The sequence below is a fragment of the Manduca sexta genome, chromosome 24, assembly GCF_014839805.1.
Source record: "Manduca sexta isolate Smith_Timp_Sample1 chromosome 24, JHU_Msex_v1.0, whole genome shotgun sequence".
Classification (NCBI taxonomy): Eukaryota; Metazoa; Arthropoda; class Insecta; order Lepidoptera; family Sphingidae; genus Manduca; species Manduca sexta.
The window spans coordinates 6,344,588-6,364,732 of record NC_051138.1 but is presented as its reverse complement, the minus strand read 5'-3'; the positions used below and the strand labels follow the sequence as shown (position 1 = coordinate 6,364,732).

Genomic DNA, 20,145 nt, shown 5'->3' with positions numbered 1-20,145 from the left:
AGAATATTCAAGTGTTCGGAATGTCTGATTTGAGTTAACGAGTGCTGCCATTTGACAAAATTTGGATCGACACGATGGCTTAAAGTGCTCCAAGGTATTCGTGATTTTTACTGCCAAATATCACTTGGAATTGCAATGTCGGAATCTAGCAGTATGGTACTAAATACGACGTCTCTGTAGTATTTAAATTGTCCAACTTTTTAAAATAATTAATCATTGAATGAGTTGGCGATTGCGCGTTGGTAAGTGCCACGTCTGATCACAAACAATAGTAACGCCAACAAACATTTTGATGCATATAATGCTGTATTATTTTGTTGGTGGTAGAATATTTTTATCCGCCCGGATAGCGACCACTGTACACAAGGTGTAAAACCCACCGAAGTAGTTGACGTAAGTGTCGCGTTCCAGGTATATATCCGGTTTAACAAGCCAGCATAATTTTTACTGCTCTGGCGAGGGGATAATCATTTAGTCAGGCGATACTCTATTTGAACCGTATACCACTTACCTTTAGGTGCAGTGGAATTACCGGCCGTATAAAATAAGAAAAACTTGACCAGAAACTAGCACTAATAATATACAGAGATCTGCACTAGTTACAAATGCTTTAAACAGAATACAAAACTGCATGCACTCTGCCGGTTAAAAGCACATAGACATGAGTGGTAGGCGAAGTTAAACTATTGATTTCTTAACACGAGCCGCCATTAAACGATCTAAACCGCTTTTTTCGATCCATCGTGAAAATTCACAAATCAGAAGAAAGTAGTTTTTGACATGTTCAAAAATCAATTATTTCGATTAGTTTATTTTCGGAATCGGATTGAAGATTGGAAGATTGAGATCTTGTTTTATGTAAACGGCCGTACATAAATATCCAAACAGGATAATCCGAGACGTTTATACATATTTTCAAGTATTGTCTATGTTTTAATAAGATAATTCGGGATGGTTTTGTTATGTTTCCAAGATCGGGAGTTATGGTGATCCGATTCTATTGGAATTATTTGTGAGGCTGAAAGCGAAAAAATGGCTTAGTAAATAGTGAGAAAGCTGACATATCTTTTAATAAATATATGTAGTAGAAGGTCTTCAACATTTAGCAGGTATGTTTTATATGTATATGTTGCGTAGCGATAGGAAATAAAAACCAAATCGGTTTTTTCACTCGTTATCATAAACGTCAACACGAGTAGTGCAAATTGATGAATTTTATATTTTTGAAATACCATATATCAGACGTCAAGCTTCAGCGAGCCATAAAAATCATTTTAGATAATAAAAAATACGATTACAATTGGACCTACAAATTCAATTTTTATTAAAGAACCGTTCAAAATATATTTTTCCTCTTTTATGATTATGTCAGTCGGTTTTAGTTTTTTTCATTTTGCCGTGTCGCTAGCTCACGTATCTTGTCGTGTCGCGGAATTTTGCCAAAGACTCCTCGTATAAAACCCGAGATAACATGCACAAAGTTAAACACGCCGCAAGACGGGTAATGATATTTTAATGATTTTAAAATCCTTTATACACCTTACTGTTAATTTTTACGCTGAACTAAATTGCTACATCATTATTTAATGATAGAGTGGTTAAACAAACACCTGTTACTCCACAATGTAGGGTTATATGCAATAAATCTACTTTCTATGTCTTCTAGCGACGTCAAGAAATAGGTAATGTCTGAAGAAACATTCCTTAAGCTGCATACTCAATGGTTATTAATAAAAAAATGGACCACATAAAAGTTTTCTTTAGAAACTTGATTTTCAAACCCTTTTCCTCCCTCTAATTTAGTATATTTATTTTCAGCTACAAAATAGTTTTAACTCTTTATCGATCACCGTGAAAAGGTTTTTCTTTGCTCTTTTACCTTTTGATAACATGACCTAAAGGCTAACTGGATCCAATTTGTCTCCGGCGGCTACTCGAAACAAGCCAATCACGGGGCACTACCTATTACAGGAATTTGCTGGGATGGAGTCGATGTGGTGATTTAATCGGCAGGAGCTGGCTTTAGCTAATTTACCTTTTGCACTGATAACTGATCTATTGATTCCTGAGGCTTAACGTTGCTGTAATACCGTCACGGCTCAAATAGAATCAGTTTTCACATGTTCATGTCGGATGTAAACCCATGCGTGGTTCTATTCCGTTGTATTGCTCGTGAACATTGTTATCTTAATTAAATTTAGAGTATAACCTTTTATGTAACTATTTGTTTGTTGAGGTCAAACTAATAAAACATTTTGCTATCATAGGTACGCATACTTCGTTTAGTTGCTTTTGGGTTGACCTATGTTTATCTTTTATTACCGCTGTTAATAAAAGGTTAATTGAATTTGTAGTACTTTTATGGGCAAGATTATTTTGTTATAATTTAAATATATTTTTGTTGATTAATAAATGCTGGTCCTTAATCAGATTGTTTTAAAAATATTTCTGTTTGATACTAGATAATTTGCTTTCATATTGTTATAGAGATAGTAAAATCATTTAAATTAATGTAATTCTAATCTATAGCGTACAACAACCAGGCCGAAGATATGAAATTTTTTAAAATTAGCTATTGCAGTAAAGTATATTTTCGTGAGGTTTATAATTATGTTTTAAAACAAAATATTTAGTTCACTGTATAAAAGCATTATGTGCTGATATTCATATCTACAAATAAATTAAATATTATTTGATCTAGTTTTTCTAACAATTTGCTTCAAGTAGTTTATTTCTATTATATATAAAGTTAGTATTTGATATCATCTCTTTCAAAGATAAAACTATTGAAGCATGGTCTATGAGATGTTATTATATTAAAGTTGGGAAACCTTTATCATGTGATATTTTTATTTTTTGCAAAAGTCAGAGTAAGCTCGGTTGCCTCTTTAGTTCGAAGTCTGTACCCGGCAAACTATATTAAAATTGTGTTAAACTTTTGGCGTTAGATAAAAAATTAATTTAATAATAAAATAAAGTTGTCAACTTCCATCTTTAATGAAATATCCGTAGATAAAATATGTTTCATAACGTTATTCGTGTAGTTGTTTGTTTCTTCTAAAACGAAAGATAATGATGATGTTGGGATATTTGTTAAAAATAGAACAAACTGCTGAATGCATTTGTATTAGACTTGTTACATTGATAAATCCAGTCTTGGATTAAATTACAGCAAACTTTTTATTGCGGAAAAGTGGAAAAGGATAGTGTTTTTTTTTAGAGTTTTTCACCACTTTATAAGTATTCATTATTCGATAGACAAAATAAGCCAACCAGAACCATTTCTAATATCAACCACACAAATAAGTAAGATTTAAACTATATTCATGAACTGACTCACGCTAACACCTCAGCACAAACAATTTATCAATTAAGGACTAAGTCCCCATGCGGTGACTATGTTGAACAAGACACATCGCACATATATCATTAATTAGATAAAACAACAGATAACGTCCCTCCTAATCGGGACATTCACAAGTACGTTTATTTCTTGCAACACTCGGACGGTTAAGCCCGAGGGCTTATCGCCTCCATCTTTGGGCCGATATCGTCTTCGAGTGGCGACTCAGAGGGATTAACGCTATTATCTTGCTCGCGAGCTTGCTTCACTGATACTTGGATGTCACAACTTGCTTAGACAGATCGAGGGTTGGACCAATCACAGTTTGCGTCCGTTAGGTTATCTGGATAGTTCGGAACTAGATGGAGTTGTGATAAATACAATTGAAATGTTTAATAACATTTAAATTTTATGAATAATTATTAAATATTAAGGCTAAGACTATCTCTGCTGTTATGTATAAATGTTGTTTTTCACTAATATTACACGTCCAATAGTTTGTTCTGTATGTCAGATGCAAACGCAGAAACAGTTCAACCGGTCTAGATATTTTTACGATGACTTTTTATTTTATTGGGAAATAATGGAATTTTTTATATAGATGTATGGCATCCAATTGGCACTATGAATAGTGTTTTAGGGACTTTTCTAGAGGAAAGTATTTTCACGCGGACGAAGCGGTCAGCAACATTTAATAATGACATTAATTACGATCGCCGACAACTTAATTTAATGAAACTTTACACAGTAACAAATCTTCTTAAGATATCCAGACTTACCTGTTAAAATAATATTTACGAATAAAAATTATATAATGCTTTTGCAATAAAATATATGTTACTCAATACTGATTTTACAGATAGTTTTTGTATGTCATTAATTTGTTAATTGAATCCAAAGATCACACAATAAAACCCAATATTACAGCTAAAGGGATTGAATAGCTAATGTTTATTAGCGCCGCGTAAATGAAACATTTGGGGAAGCCTTTATCGTGGCCCGACATTGTGTGCTGTTTATAGAAATAACAAAGGATTTTTCTAGATTATTCTGAATGAAAATAAATAGAGTTAATAATGTAGCTATTATGGACGTTTTTCTACAAATTTTCAATTATGAAAGTAGATTAGGTGAACTTTTAGTCAAAGTATGAGAGGTCTATAATTTAGATTAAAGAAATTATGTAGCATTGTTAACTTGAGAATAATTTCAAAGACATAATATGTACAGATCGGTGTATGAAGGCAGTCACCATGGGCAATGATAAATATTTTCATAATACATACATACATAACATCACGCATTTATCCTCGAAGGGGTATGCAGAGGCGCAACTAGGGCATCCACTTTTCGCCAAGTATGTTCCGTCCCATGATGTGATAGGGGGCGAGCCTATCGCCATATCGGGCACAAATTCCAGACTCCGGGCTGATACTGAGCAGAAAAACTCAAATATCACTTTGCCCGACCCGGGATTCGAACTCAGGACCTCAGAGCGCTATTGTACCGGTCATACAATACAACTACGCCACCGAGGCAGTCATATTTTCAAAGAGTTTAAATATATTTTAAATCAGATAGGACATTAGTCGTTATGGTAAAATTATTGAATTTATATTGTACCTACAAGTGAATTCATATATTTTCAATATTTTAAAATATAGAAATAATTATCACGATACCTAATATCGACGTTCACCTTTTCTTAGTACTTAATGTCGGTGCGCGCTGAAGATTTCAATAAAATATTTGTATGACAAACACATTTATGACGAAAATATAAGTTACACAAATCAGTCGTTAAGTTACGTTATTGCGTGCGTGTAACAAATTACATTCCGACAATGATAAAAAAATATATATGGAATTATTTCATTATTAAGGAATACAAAACGAGTATATTTTATTCACCTTATTAGTAAAGTATTCGTTTTCGTACTTATGAAACAAGAAAGTATCTGTCTTCTATTCTCAGATTAGAAAGTTTGTGAAAGATTTTCCATTCTAAAAATACGCATAATATATTCATTGAAATCAATCATACGTACGACAGCAACAGCGCGATTCTACGTCAAAATTTTAATTCTTCAGACAGTCAAAATACAGAATGACGGTAACAAAAGATGAGCACTAATCTTAACATTCAATAAACAGGTAAACGCGATAAACAACCAACTGTAGGGGCAATGTTTCGCATATTACCTTGGTAAGTGTGAACATAAAAAAGCTTTTAGACCGATATTCCAATCAGCGGAACGACTGAGTAACGTCGTGTCTCTTTTATATTTTTTCGCTCTATGTTTTTCTTACAGCTAATGGTGCCGATCGTAAATGGAATAAGATTTTTTTATTTTCTTTTTGATGTGCCCTATTTAAGGGAAGCACCCAGTTACAGTTTTATATAAGCGCTCCTTACTTAGCAGTGATGGATAATTCACATAGCCCGTAATACCAACTTCAACAAATAATCAGATGGTTAAACGTAGCGTCCTCGATTTATGTTTGTATTTATTAAATCTGGAAACAAGTTTTTAACAAGGACATCATAATTTTAGAAGAAAATGTTTTTCTATTTAATGATCGAGTTCGAGAAGTTTATGTATTCGTTATTTGGACGTTTGACATATTTTTTGTTACATCGAAAAGGTGGATGGTTGGGGCTAAGAATAAGTATATTTTGTGAGTTAATATATTATTATTCTGGATAAATATCTAACAAGAATGAAGAATACTAAAAAATAAAATACTAGAGACACCATCAAAACCTTTAAATTATGAATTTGTTTTTTCTCTAAATCCCCAAAACATTTAGGTTTACAACGTCGCATGTGAAAGGAATCTATAAGGGCCTGGTTCATAAGATTCAAATGAATAAAAAAAATATAGCCCTTAAAATAAGAAAAGGATCAGTGTATTGTAAAATGCATTAAACTAAGATTGGTGAAAATCACGGCCCAATTTAAATCTATTTCATTGATTATTTTATCTTACGCTCATATTCACACTCAACTTCTGTAATTTTCGAAGGGTAGGTTCAAATTTAATCAACTAAGCTGTTCGCAACCGATATGGAAACGGCCCGATACCAAATATTAGGTACGCTATAACGTTTTATTAGACCCACTACGTATTGGAAATTGCTTTTGTTCTCTATATTAATTATTGAAGGTGTGTGAGCTCATTTCGATTTTATCGTAAGAAAACTATCTTAATAATTAAAATAAAATTATTTTATCGCAGGTTTTGTATTACAATTTTCTTGCGACGTTTCAAATACTCTGTTTATTTAGTTTTAATTATAATAGTTTATAAAAACCGCAATAAAATCCGCAAAATATTTTTATTTTAATGTCTGACATTTGCGTAAACATAAGAAATCAATAATTTAACAAACTTCCATAATAGGTGTTGGTATCGTAGATGTACGCATTAAGTGTCATTTCTCACAAATGGTTTTTGTGCTAATTTGACTTTGAACGCAAAAAATATGATATATTTTTGGATATAGATTCTATACGGACGAGAGCTTGCTTCATAAGAATATGTGATTCGTATACAATAAAACACAAGCTGGTTAATCAAAAGATATCCTAAATTAATTTGTTTTTAAGGCGTAAAAAATTACAAGAAATGCCAATACAACGTACTTTATAAGTATTTTAGCCTTTCCTAATCAAGAATCACAAAGTACAGTATTCCTGTAACGCTAAAAGTCACGTTAAATATTGCGTCTCGCTGAAAGTTTTTTTAACTAATTTTCATTCCACGTAATAAATAAACGCTATTTTGTGACTACGCGTAATTATGACATAAAACCTTTTAAATGGTCTTCAGGTGTACCCTTCGCTATAAATCAAGTTTATGAAACTATCGGTTGAAATATTAGAAAGAGTAATTAAAATCTAATGTGATTACTAGACTGATAAAATATTAAATTGGAAAAGGTTGGGGCCGCACTTATAGCGTACGTGTTCTAATTATTATTGTGTACAATGAATTATGAACATAAAATATTTTTTTACGAGCCCTTGTCTGAAATCCACATTGGTAAGCAAAAATGTTCGAGTACGTTTAGAATTTGATGACTCCATTTCCCTTCATAAGTTACGCGCATATACATATTATTATTATAAGACATTTATTAAATTTAGTTGCAGCAACTGACAACTAATTTACTTTTGATAAGCTAACCAATTTAGTTGAACCATCTATCACTTTAAAGAATAAGATTGAACTTTAAAGCTATAGTAATATAGAAGTTTACAAAGAGTAAATATGTGAAGAGATCAGAACGTTGGTGTTAATAACTACGCCAATACTAGCACTCCTCCCCAATGTTTGCTCATGAAATGCGGATTAGGATCGTACCGGAAATCGGTTGGTCGCATGATAGCGCGCGGCAATCACATAGCTGTCCATACCGGATACGTGGCCAATGAAGTTCGCTTCAAAATCACGACTAATCCAGAGCGATTCCGCGCCTAATGCTAACAATTTCATTTTCACTTGAAAATGTAGGAATGGGATATGGTAATTGGGCCGTTGAACGTCATATTTTAGACATTTGTCTCTGGTGGTAGGGTTCATAAAACAGAATGAATGTAACACCAGGAATCTTATACGGTGAGCGTACACTAAAGGTGAAATACTGTCCGACTTGTTCTTAATTTGTTAAACGACAAAAAAGCAAGTTATATGTTAGAATGTTTGTGTTTTTATATTGTTTGTTTACCGATGTTTTTTCTGGTATCAGTGTTCTTGGTTGTTGGAATATTACTACATTACTTTTATACTTAGGTGGCGATAGCCTAGTTGGGTGTGGAACGGACTGCCAAGACGAATGTCCGCAGGTTCAAATCCCAAGGGCACACACCTCTGATTTTCTAAAAAATCATGTGTGTATTCTTTGTGAATTGTGCTTTATCGGTTAAGGAAAACATCGTGAGGAAACCTGCACATCCGAGAAGTTCTCTATAGGAATTTCGAAGGTGTGTGAAGTCTACCAATCCGCACTAGGCCAGCGTGGTGGACTAAGGCCTAATCCCTCTCAGTAGTAGAGGAGGCCCGTGCTCAGCAGTGGGCAAGTATATAATACAGGACTGATATTATTATTATTACACTTATACGGGTTTAAGACCAAAACCTAAGCTTATTTTAACTGAGCTAGCATAGCTGATATTTTTTGGCATGGCATATTTTCTTAGCTATAGGTGTTAATTAAGTAGACTCGGTATAGTACTTTGTCTGCCATGCCATTAATTTTACGTTAAACACTGCTTCCTTTAATTTAAAAATTAAGAAAAAAATATCCGTTGTTGGCGAAGTACAGTCAGCCACAAAAGTAGCAGGACAAATTCAAAATTTCAAATCTCCTTTAAACTTTTGTGTCTCATTTACTACAAATAAACTGTAAATGCATTATTTTGGATGAAGAAAAAAATAATATATATTTTGGTTGAAGTTAATATGTCGAAGCATTTTGAAGTTTCGAATTGGTTCAGGTTTTTTTTTAACCTTCTGTAGTATACCGCACACCAATTTCAAAAAAATATTGGAAACTGTATGCTATGTCGTATAATTGGTTAATTGTACGGACCAAACTTCGATGAGGCTTTTAATTTTTAAGTGACTAATTCAAAATTAGCTAAATTAACTACCATTTAATAATAAATAGATTAGCGTAGTTTAAGCTCGAGTTATTTATTCACAGCACTTTGGAAACCAAAATAGAACACCTAAAATATAAAATGTTCCTCATAAAAGTTCTTAACAAAAAAAACGTTATCTACAAATATATTTTTTTATTGATAACTTTTTGGAATAATCACTAAATTTTACTATTTATGCCGAAAACATCTACTGGACACGTGTCACTTATAACTGAACTAGCCAGAAAAAATGCATCCACAGTACACAGTCTACGCAGCAGGTGTCGTTCGCCCCTCCACGTTTGACGGGTTAAAGGGTTAAAGGGTTAAAGGTCCTTACGATCCTTCAAATATACCCGTACGATACGAGATGTTGGAAAGATGTTCTTCTTTCACAATTTAAATAAAATTTTACGTATAACTAAAAAAAAGATTTTATACAAAATAATATGCTCTCATATACATTCATATTTTTTGTTTAAACAAATAAAAAAATAATTGCGCAGTACAATATTGGTAGAAGCTGCGATTTGGGGTATAAAATACAAAATCCCGTAGGTTATATGTATAAATTCTTTCACTTTGAGAGATCCGCGGGCAAAACCCATGAGCGTTGCACTAGTGGTACCTACCCAGGCGGACTCTCACATATGAGAGACCTACCATCAGTATGTATAATACCATAAAGTTTTACATAGTATTTATGATATTTTTAAAGCTTCTTTGAAATCCTGAGTATCAACGTAGTATCGCTGTGGCTAAATTAGAATGGCTTGTTTTAATGGCATAACATACAATATATATATTAATACCAGCCCTCTACATAATTTTTTTTGTAGGCGCCACGCCCGTTCCTATTGTGAGAATAGGACTTTCTTTTATTCTTTTCTTATAGAACTTAACTTCTATCCATGCCCTGTATATACCTACTGGCTTACTGTTGGGTACGGGTTTCCTATACTCCTGAGAGTGTTAAGCCTTCGTCCACCAGGTGGTTCGGAGACTTCACATTCTCCCAAAATACTTATGAAGAGTATGCAGGTTTTGTCACGATGTTTCTCTTCACCGTTATGCCAAGCGGTAATTCACAAACAATAAGCACATAACTTTAGAAAAGTCAGAGGTGTTTGCCCTTCGGTTTTAAATTTACGGACATTCGTCTCAGCAGTCGTTTCCACTCTCAATTAGGTTATAGCCACTTAATGGAATTTACAACTGGCAATATTTTAAAGTCCGTTAATTACGACAAGCGTTGAGGAAGTGTTGTGTGTATTTTGTTTTCGTCTGTCGTGTTAAAAGATATTTTGGCGTATGCCTACTGTGGTCGATGTAATCGTACTTCATAAAATTTGATTTTAAACGCTTTTGCAACTTATAGATTTACGTCGAAAAAATATTAAAATATATAAACATCTTTACAATTTTTTTTATCTCCAATTTGTTAAATACACAGTCTACATATGAATATTTGAATAAAGTACTTTGGAAGATGTGTGACATCTGGCATAACTAAAGTCCTAATAAACAAGTGTTAGAAAATATATGCATATATTTATCCATGATCATTCTTACTTATAAAAAAATCGCAAAGCTATGCTTAGTTATAACATAAATTTACTCGATCAGCTCTAAGTCAAAATCCACTATCTTCCTTCTTAATAAGGTTTAAACTGGGAAACCGGTGATTTTTTGACAGCTATTTAAAGCAACTCTTAATCACCTCTTTACGCTAAAACAAGTTTATAAGTAATACTGAATATGTGTAACATTCATATTCTATGCGACTTTCGAATTTTGACCAATGGACGACCACAGTTTAAATTAATTCTTCACCAAGTTTTAGACTGTTAACTATAATACGTTAACTACATCCGTTAATATAGAATAATCCTACAATATCCAGAGGATGATGAGGATGAATATCACTAAAAGCAGTATTACAAACTAGTTTTATATTATAGTTCATAGTTTTATACCCATTCAACTTTTATCTTGACAAAAATTACGACCTAATAAATTTCACCTTGTAATAACGTGAACTAACCCTAGTTTATTCGCTAAAGCCATTCTACATTGCGGGTTCATCGTCCGCCATTGTTGGGTAATAATAATTAAATGCTTTTTACAGCCTTTTTCTAACATTATGCGTGACAAATGGATTTTTTTTATTATCCTTTTATATTTCAGAATGATGGTTTAATCAAGTTCCTAAATTTCTTTTAAATTTTATTGTTTTGTTAAATTATAAATGTAAGACTGCGATTTCTATAGGTACTTGAATTAGTTTTATTCTATTACGTTCGGAATGAATTTAATAGTAATTAGAGTTTTTAGATTATTGTTTTTAATTTTTACTAACGTTAACACACATTAGTACTTTAACAAGAAACGTGTAAAATACATTGGATCTTGGTGTAATAAAACAATTTTAGGTAAATACGACATGCATCTAGCAAAAATTAAGAAACAAATAAAGGCATCAAAACAAGGTTCATAATCCTCATTTAGTATAAAAAACAGGGGTGTAAGACTCAGGTGAAGAAATGGGAATAATAATTCGATAAAAAATGAATGTCGAAGAGGCCACAGTATTAATTAAGAAAATTGCAGTTTTGAAATAGAAGAGTTACATGCGAAAATTGTCTTAAGATATGGCGGTAGAAATGCATTTATTTTGTCTCTAAGATATCTGAGCAGGACACGTAATTGTTACTTTTTTAATAATTGGCTAATCTCATTTTAATATCATTATCGGCCAATTAATCATTAGCTAATGATAATGATCAGTTAATGATATCATTCGAATGAAGATGTTAACCGAATGTTATTTACAATAATTCATGTTTTAAGATGGTAAATAATTCTTTCCCTAGTTAATTCCTTAAAAAATCTCTGAAAGTTAGTAATAATGTTAGAGGTGAATAAAACATGTTTATTTTTTAATTATGGCTCTCAAAAGGAATTTAAACAAATAAGATTGGCTTAAATTCACAATCATAGTTCGTAATTAAGACTAAAGTTGTTCATTTTGTCGTTATCATTATTTTATATTTATATTTTAAAAATTATTTTATGTCCATTTCTCAAGAATGAATTCAACTTAATTTTTGCTGAAAGAAACTAGAGCTTGTACCTTCACAGATCCATAGCAAATAAAGTTCATTTAAAGAAGCATAAGTGTATATTTACAAATGTAAATATTTCTTTTTTTATATCAACGGCCCAAATTTTACCTTACAGAAATTTACGAGGTATCTAAAAATGTCTCAGCTTGACTGAGTTTTATGCATTAAAAGGCATACTTCAGTAAGGGAACTAATTATAATATTTTTGCAGCATACGGAAACTTGGGCAGCGTGCTGAGTGCGCAGGGGCGGCCTAAGGAAGCCGAGCACGCGTTCCAGAAGGCGCTCAAGTATCGACCTAATATGGCGGACGTGCATTATAACTTGTGAGTACTTCACTGAATAATTACTCTTTATTACAAAAAATGCCAGTGGTTTTTTCATACTACGACTACGGAATAAGATTGAAATTGCTTTTTAAAGATAGTTTATAGAAATTAAAGTGACATTAACCAGAGATAACCAGTTGTAGCTGCGGGCATATTTAGCATTGAAAATTTATTTGAACAAATTCTATAATGTGGTTAGATATCGCATAACAAACCCTAAAACTCAATTCAAAATACTTATTATTTCGGTAGTACAATAGGTTCGATAAGAGACAAAGATTTTCGTGGGGCCCATATTATTCTAATCTCGATAACAACAAAAGTTTAATAATACATTCAAAAGGTCTCTGTTTACCCTTAGTGAAAGGAGAAATAATATTCGGCATGTCTTACCCGAGGGACAAAAAAGGCAAAAGGTCCAAACCCTATTAAGGACATCGCGAACGGAAAATATTATAAAATATAAAAGCAATAATAAGTATCGTAGATGTTCAATAGACGAAATAAATATGTTGCCACGAAATAACTTTATGGTCAATGTTTACTTTTATTTGCGCTTACCGTAAATATATTTTAGCGGGTTGTTATTTTGTTTTGTTAAAGGTAGCTATAGAAAATCAATTTCAATATCAAAATTTGTTTACGTGAAAAACTAACCACTACTATTCCGTATTTATTACATGTAATAATTTTGTTCTCGGGGTTTATTTTTAAATCTATATCCAAACTAATATATAAAGCCGAAGTGTCTGTTTTTTTGATGAAACTCACTAATTTCAGGAACTACTAAACCGATTTAGAAAAGAAATACTTATAGGAAGCTACTCTGCTACTACTCCTGAGTGGCATGGGTCACATTTTATCCCGGTAATATATTTATCCCAGATAAACATTTTACTTGGGCAGACCAGCAATCCAAAGCTAGTGGAATATAACGATATTGTGTCAAGTAATGTTTATGCTAGGACAATAGTATGTCTCAAAAGATTTGTCGTAAATTTAAAACGTAGATAAAACTCTATACGATGCAAATGTTATGAATTAGAAATAAAACGCTAAATAGCTCACTTCATTAAAGGCTTAAAACAAGACAATAATACATCTTTAAATTATAAATAATGTGACTCGTAGTGACACAATACATCACTGTAAACAGAATGATTGCTCTAACAATGGAAGCAACATACAGTCCTTAATTAATCTTAAAGTCCTACATTCATTGCACGCGAACAATGTGCCTAGAAACAAAGTAATACCGTTTTTATAAAGCGCCTTTTGTATTGTTTTGTTTAAAAAAATGATATTTCTTGGTGATTGTTTTTTATCCATATAAAATTTTCAAATCGTAATTGCATTTAGAGAATTCATTAGAACATAAAACTGTATCGTTTCTGAATATAAACACAATTTTTTAATGAATGATGTATTGGTAAGAATTGTAAATTAAATATTTTCATTTCATATTATTTAGAATATGTGAAAATTAAATTATATTCATAACATAATAAATCTGTGTGTAAGTTGAAACGAGTAAATGATACGGGTACAAAAGTTCGCGTAGGCGGCTTGTGACGTCAACATGCGACCACTCACACCCGTGTTACTATGACTCTGTATATTTTAGGCATATTTTTCCTTGTACATTTATCCAATTAAAATATATATGTAAAATATTATAGCAGTATTTATAGATTATAACCATGAACATTGTTTATTAGGTATAATTTAAAAAAAACATAAGACATCAATAATACATAAATCTTTTAATAAAATATTTTGGACGGTGTAGCAATGGATTATCCCGTATATATCTACTACATTACTATCTAAGTTATGATTAAAACAATCAAAATTATATCAGGAAATATAGTATAAAAATTAGTTGAAGACTGTACACGCGCAATAACATCCCAACAATCGCGTCGATAAATAGTGTGAGGTCGAAAAGCGAGCGCATATATACATATCATACGATACATTCAGATAATGAACCACTCATCTCTAGAACTAGAGATACAACAGAACGTGTCACAGTTCTATTCAGTGAGAAGCGCACGATCAATAGACAGCGTTGACGGGGCGCCCCCTTAATTCACAGAGGATTCCACTTCTTGAATTAATCGGGCACGGTTACAGCCTGTCCTGCCGCCTAAGCGTTGGCTTTCCGAGCAGTTTCACAAATTAACGTCAAGCCACACGATCATAATATAATTACCAGCCGAGAACAAAGGAGCAGACACACTGATGGGATTGTGCACTCGCTTTGATAAGATCTTTTGTGGACGCTCTACTTTATTTCACGTCAAAGTTTCGGTACTGTTTGAGTAATTAGAATTACTCACGAGTGTTGGATTTCTTTTGCGGCTTGCGATGTATTTGGATTTAATTCTTCGTAGTAATGTTTCTTACAAATTAATGTGTATTAAAATTTATATAAATTATATTTATGCTGTTATGTATAATTATATGAATAAAATGGAAGATAGGTGCTGTGTAAATACAATTAACATCTTTAGGACAGGAGCTTGTACATTATAAGCCACGGTATTTATGAGGTCAGTTTTAACCCCTGCCGGTGCGAAGGTAACGGGTATTGTTTAGGCTTGCATTTTGGCGTTAACTCCTGCGCTTGTTTGAATAAAACCTTAATAATGTTAGTATGAGCTTTTCGACGGGCGCTACGTACAAACATAAAAGCGAACATTTTAACGTACCATTTTATATTCTACGAACGTTTTAGGATATGTCGAGTACTAAGATAAAATCTCTCGTAAAATGTAAAAAATAACGGGAACAATTTAATCTCAGCGAGGTATTATAGCGTTGCATTTGAATTCTTAAATTGGCAAAAATATTTCGTTTACCTTCTTGCTTAAATGGTTTACAACAAATATATTTATTAGTGCTGTTATCAAAACACATCAGCTTTAATCTATACTTCTATACTATTATATAAAGCTGAAGAGTTTGTTTGTTTGTTTGTTTGTTTATTTGTTTGTTTGTTTGTTTGTTTATTTGTTTGTTTGTTTGTTTGTTTGTTTGTTTGTTTGAACGCGCTAATCTCAGGAACTACCGGTCCAAACTGAAAAAATATTTTTACGTTGGATAGCTCTTTGTTCGTGGAGTGCTATAGGCTATATATCATCACGCTATACCCAATAGGAGCGGGGCAGTAATGGCTAATCTCAGGAACTACCGGTCCAAACTGAAAATTTTTTTTGCGTTGAATAGCCCTTTGTTCGTGGAGTGCTATAGGCTATATATCATCACGCTATACCCAATAGGAGCGGGGCAGTAATGGCTAATCTCAGGAACTACCGGTCCAAACTGAAAAATTCTTTTTACGTTGGATAGCCCTTTGTTCGTGGAGTGCTAAAGACTATATATCATCACGCTATACCCAATAGGAGCGGGGCAGTAATGGCTAATCTCAGGAACTACCGGTCCAAACTGAAAAAATATTTTTGCGTTGGATAGCCCTTTGTTCGTGGAGTGCTATAGGCTATATATCATCACGCTATACCCAATAGGAGCGGGGCAGTAATGGCTAATCTCAGGAACTACCGGTCCAAACTGAAAAATTCTTTTTACGTTGGATAGCCCTTTATTCGTGGAGTGATATAGACTATATATCATCACGCTATACCCAATAGGAGCGGGGCAGTAATGGCTAATCTCAGGAACTACCGGTCCAAACTGAAAATATATTATATATAAAAATGAATCCCTATTTCCCTTGGTAACGCCATCACGCGTGAACGGCTGGACTGATTTCACTATTTTTTTTTGTTATGTTTGATATTGTCAGGAGAAGGTCCTTATGAAAGAAAAAAATCAAAAAATTGCACTTCAATTAGAAAATTTAAGAAAACTTTACGAAAATATAAATTTTATATAACTGTAAATTGTTTGAAATAACTGTCAGCGATTGACAGAGTGCGCGCTGCAAGTTCATAGTTAAGACAACATCTGTCGGTTGAGCTAGTACTGAATAAATTTGTTTCGACAGTCTTCGTGACTGTGTGTCTCTGATATTAAGTAGCCGTCTTAAGAGCTTATTAGCGAATACGTTTTAAATAAGGGAACACCTCGCGTGTCCTTATTATAATAGAGGCGTTTTATATTGTACTACCAACATAATAACATTTTAATATTAATATAATGAAAGTTTGTTGTCGAAGAAAAAAAAAGGTCTTAGAAATACAATTATTATTATTATAGTGTAAACGACAGAAATCCAACTATTTTAACAAATGATCAAGTTATGTAAACTTATATGAAACTTAACTAAAATAACTCACAAATAAAATCGCATCAAGTTCCGACTAAATTTTCATACAGGCAGGGCTGCAAGCGGAAGCTAGTATGAAGTCAATGAGAGCTGCCGAAATGAGATTTTTTCATTTAATCTCGTTTAGCTTTTGTTGTAAATTTTTGTAAAATATATTTTTTTTACAATACCTACAGAGACGAAATGAGATGAAAAATATCTATGAATATTAAAAATGCACGAATATTTAGGTCATAAGCTCACAATTTATAGAAAATGGCTACAAATGCTAACTAATATATAAATTTGCATGCTGTGGTCTCCTATAATTGAAGAGGCACGTCACATTGTTAATTGTACCAATACTACGACATTGTATTTATTATATGCCGTGTATTCTTTGTTGGAGGTCCTTAAATAAATAAATACAAATTCTACGATAATTTAAACTCGAAGTACTGTGACTCATATGATATTTGAAAATTTGTGTCGTGTTAGAGTTGCACTAGTAGCCGGTAATAGCGCATCCAAAGCACAAACTCACAGCGAGATAGGCTCGAACCTAGGGGAAGTGTTTTTTAGCCAAGATTCCGGTCTGGATTTTGCCCCAGGCCAGTTTTGCCTCGCCACGCTCAGAGGCGGGGAGATTTTAAATAGATTTTCCCGTATACATAACGTTAATATCTGTAAAACGTAATTAATTTGTGAACTCATTTGTTTAACAAGTTTACAACGCGATAATGTTTCATGCGTTTGTGTGTGCGAAGCTTTTCTTCAATGCGGGAATGCGATCGTTATTGTTTTTTAATTCGATGATGTTGTTTTTTCCACTGATTGCAATATTTTACTGGTAATAATAAACGACGTTTCGTACTGTAGTTTTGAACAATTCAAACTAACTTTAATTTGCAAATAGATAATTTATGAAGAAAAAAGTGACTGGTGTTGCACACGAAAAATATTATAACAAAATTGTATCTTCTCACCTAAGAGACGAATACGTAATAATATAAGCGTCATGCTTCATGAGTCGATGTTACCGGTCTAGACTTTAATTAATGAATTACTTACATATTAAACTATCGGATGTTTTAGTACTACATAACAATTTGTTTTTGACACTAAAATGGTGCTTGATAGGAAGATAATGAGCGCTAAGCTGTGATTCAAGATTAGATTATTCCAACTTCAGCGCCAAGAAAGCACTTGAACACGTACATACGTATCGAAAGAAAATTACGAGGAGTAATGTTTACATTGCATACGTTTTTCATGATTAATTTATACGCGCTTTAATTTCCGCTCTGAGAAGTCGGGTTTGAATACTGGATAATCTTTTCAACCCAGAGTCTAGAATTTGTGACTTACATGACGATAAACTCGACCATTATCACATCAAGGAATGGAACTCAAATGGCAAAGAGGGTGTCCTAGTTGCATCTCTGTGAAAAAGACGTGATCAGTGTTTATTTTTCAACATCATCATCGTCATTAGCCAAATAAAGACCACTGCTGAACATAGGTCTCCCCCAAAGATTTTCAGAGGGATCTGTCGAATGCGACCTGCATCCAACATTTATTTATAAATATGTTTAAGTTTATGTATTATTTTTAAGCTTCGGGTCTGTGCTTCGTCCATATTGGAAACGTTACCCATATTAAAAATCCTGCTGTCTACTTACTCTCTAAACAGTCAACTACATGTTAATCCGATCATTGTCTTTCTGTATGCAAATCATACAAATCCGTTAAGCGATTACTTCTAAAAAACATTCATGTATTTTCACAAAATTTCCCTAAAGTAATATTAGTAAGATTTAGTTTCAATTATTATTTGAACACTTTCTACAAATATTAGTGGATATGAAAACCGTAACATATGTTCAAAAACGTTTTTTATTATGGTATCGTCGTAATGAATACAGAATTGTACGCTCTCTATTAATCGTAGTTACGCGAGCCTAAAAAACAAAATAAACTAACGCAGTCTATATTGCTTTTGGTAGTGACTAGTAGATCCCAAAACGACTAATGGAACTGAATCACTATGCCAGCTGATATTCATCCAGTGCGAGTGTTATATGCAGCCGCTATTGAAGTCCATATAAGTGATCCAGTATGAAGTATTATATTAGAATCTATTGTGAGAGTTTAAGCAGAAATCTCGTTTGAGAAATGGTTTGGTTTGCCTAGTACGTTTAGCCGCAATTTAAAAGGTTTTTGTACTGACTTTTCTTACTTTTTACAAGGAAACGAATTTGACTATGCGATAACTGTAACTATATAATTATAGCTATGTAACAATTTCTTATATACATTTATTCAAAAGTTTTAAAGGTTTTTGATTATAGTTTTTGTCTAGAGGTATGATGTTGACCGTCGAATTCAATATATTTATAATATATATTATACCTAAATTTCTTTTACCTGCACTTCTTTATATAGCTATATATAATAATTGTGACAAGTCTCATTCTCCGTGCGCGCAATGTGCTTCATAAAGGATACAAAGTCTGTCTTCGCGTGTTAATATATATGCATTATCGACATATAAATATATAACTTAATATGTACATATCATTTTAAAGAATCATTCAAATATCTTAACATTTTTAAAAAATTCGTATATAGGATTATAACTATAATTTATATTTATTTCAATAAACTAAAATGGAACGTAACAATCCTAATACAAATTTATTACGGTACATATGCATATATGTATTTGCTCTATTCAACGTAATAACCCGAGGCTGGTATCACACTGTAGTCACTTGACACAGCAGTACTGACGGACGTGTGCAATATACAGCATGTGAACAATTTAATACGAAACGAACCAACACTCCCAGCTTTGCCACTACACTAGGCTGAGGTATCCAAATGTCACGCTAGTGCGGGACATTGTGCTTCATTCGCATAGTTTGCGACAGTTATTTTGACAGATTTCTCAATGAGTAAAATATTGAATTATGATTTAGACTTACGTATGTTTGAGGGGTGTTTTTATATCACAGACATGATATTAGTTATTAGGTTATAATGCAACAAGAATGTTATTTATTACAAATACTTCAATATGTTTTATTTTTCCAATTTTAACGATATTTTGAAGATATTGATTAAATAAGTTAAAAATGAATAATTGAATTATGTACTAAAAGAATCTTAAAATTCAAAATTTTCTATCGAATCTTATTCCAAACCTATGATGGGTCAGTGTAACATTTTTCGCGCATGTTTCCGAAGAATTAAGTCTTGACTTTTGTTTTCGGAACATCAATCCCTGGGCCCTTATTCTGTATGATAGTGTAAACGCGTAACGCGGCCGTGTCATGTTATCTTCGAGAAATGTGCGTGGAATGGTATTCTGTATGTCAAATTTCTATAGTCCTAAACATGACGCGTTGTGTTACGTGATTGTTACGCA

General features: G+C 32.7%; 1 protein-coding gene across 1 annotated transcript in view; it reads left to right on the top strand.

Annotated features, from left to right (window-relative positions):
* The window catches only part of LOC115440447 (protein O-mannosyl-transferase TMTC2), a 127,997-nt gene that overhangs the window by 85,742 nt on the left and 22,110 nt on the right, over nt 1-20,145 (top strand). Inside the window, exon 5 of the mRNA XM_030164748.2 lies at nt 12,328-12,442. Coding sequence (XP_030020608.2) covers nt 12,328-12,442 — 115 coding nt within the window. The remainder of the gene's footprint in view (nt 1-12,327; nt 12,443-20,145) is intronic.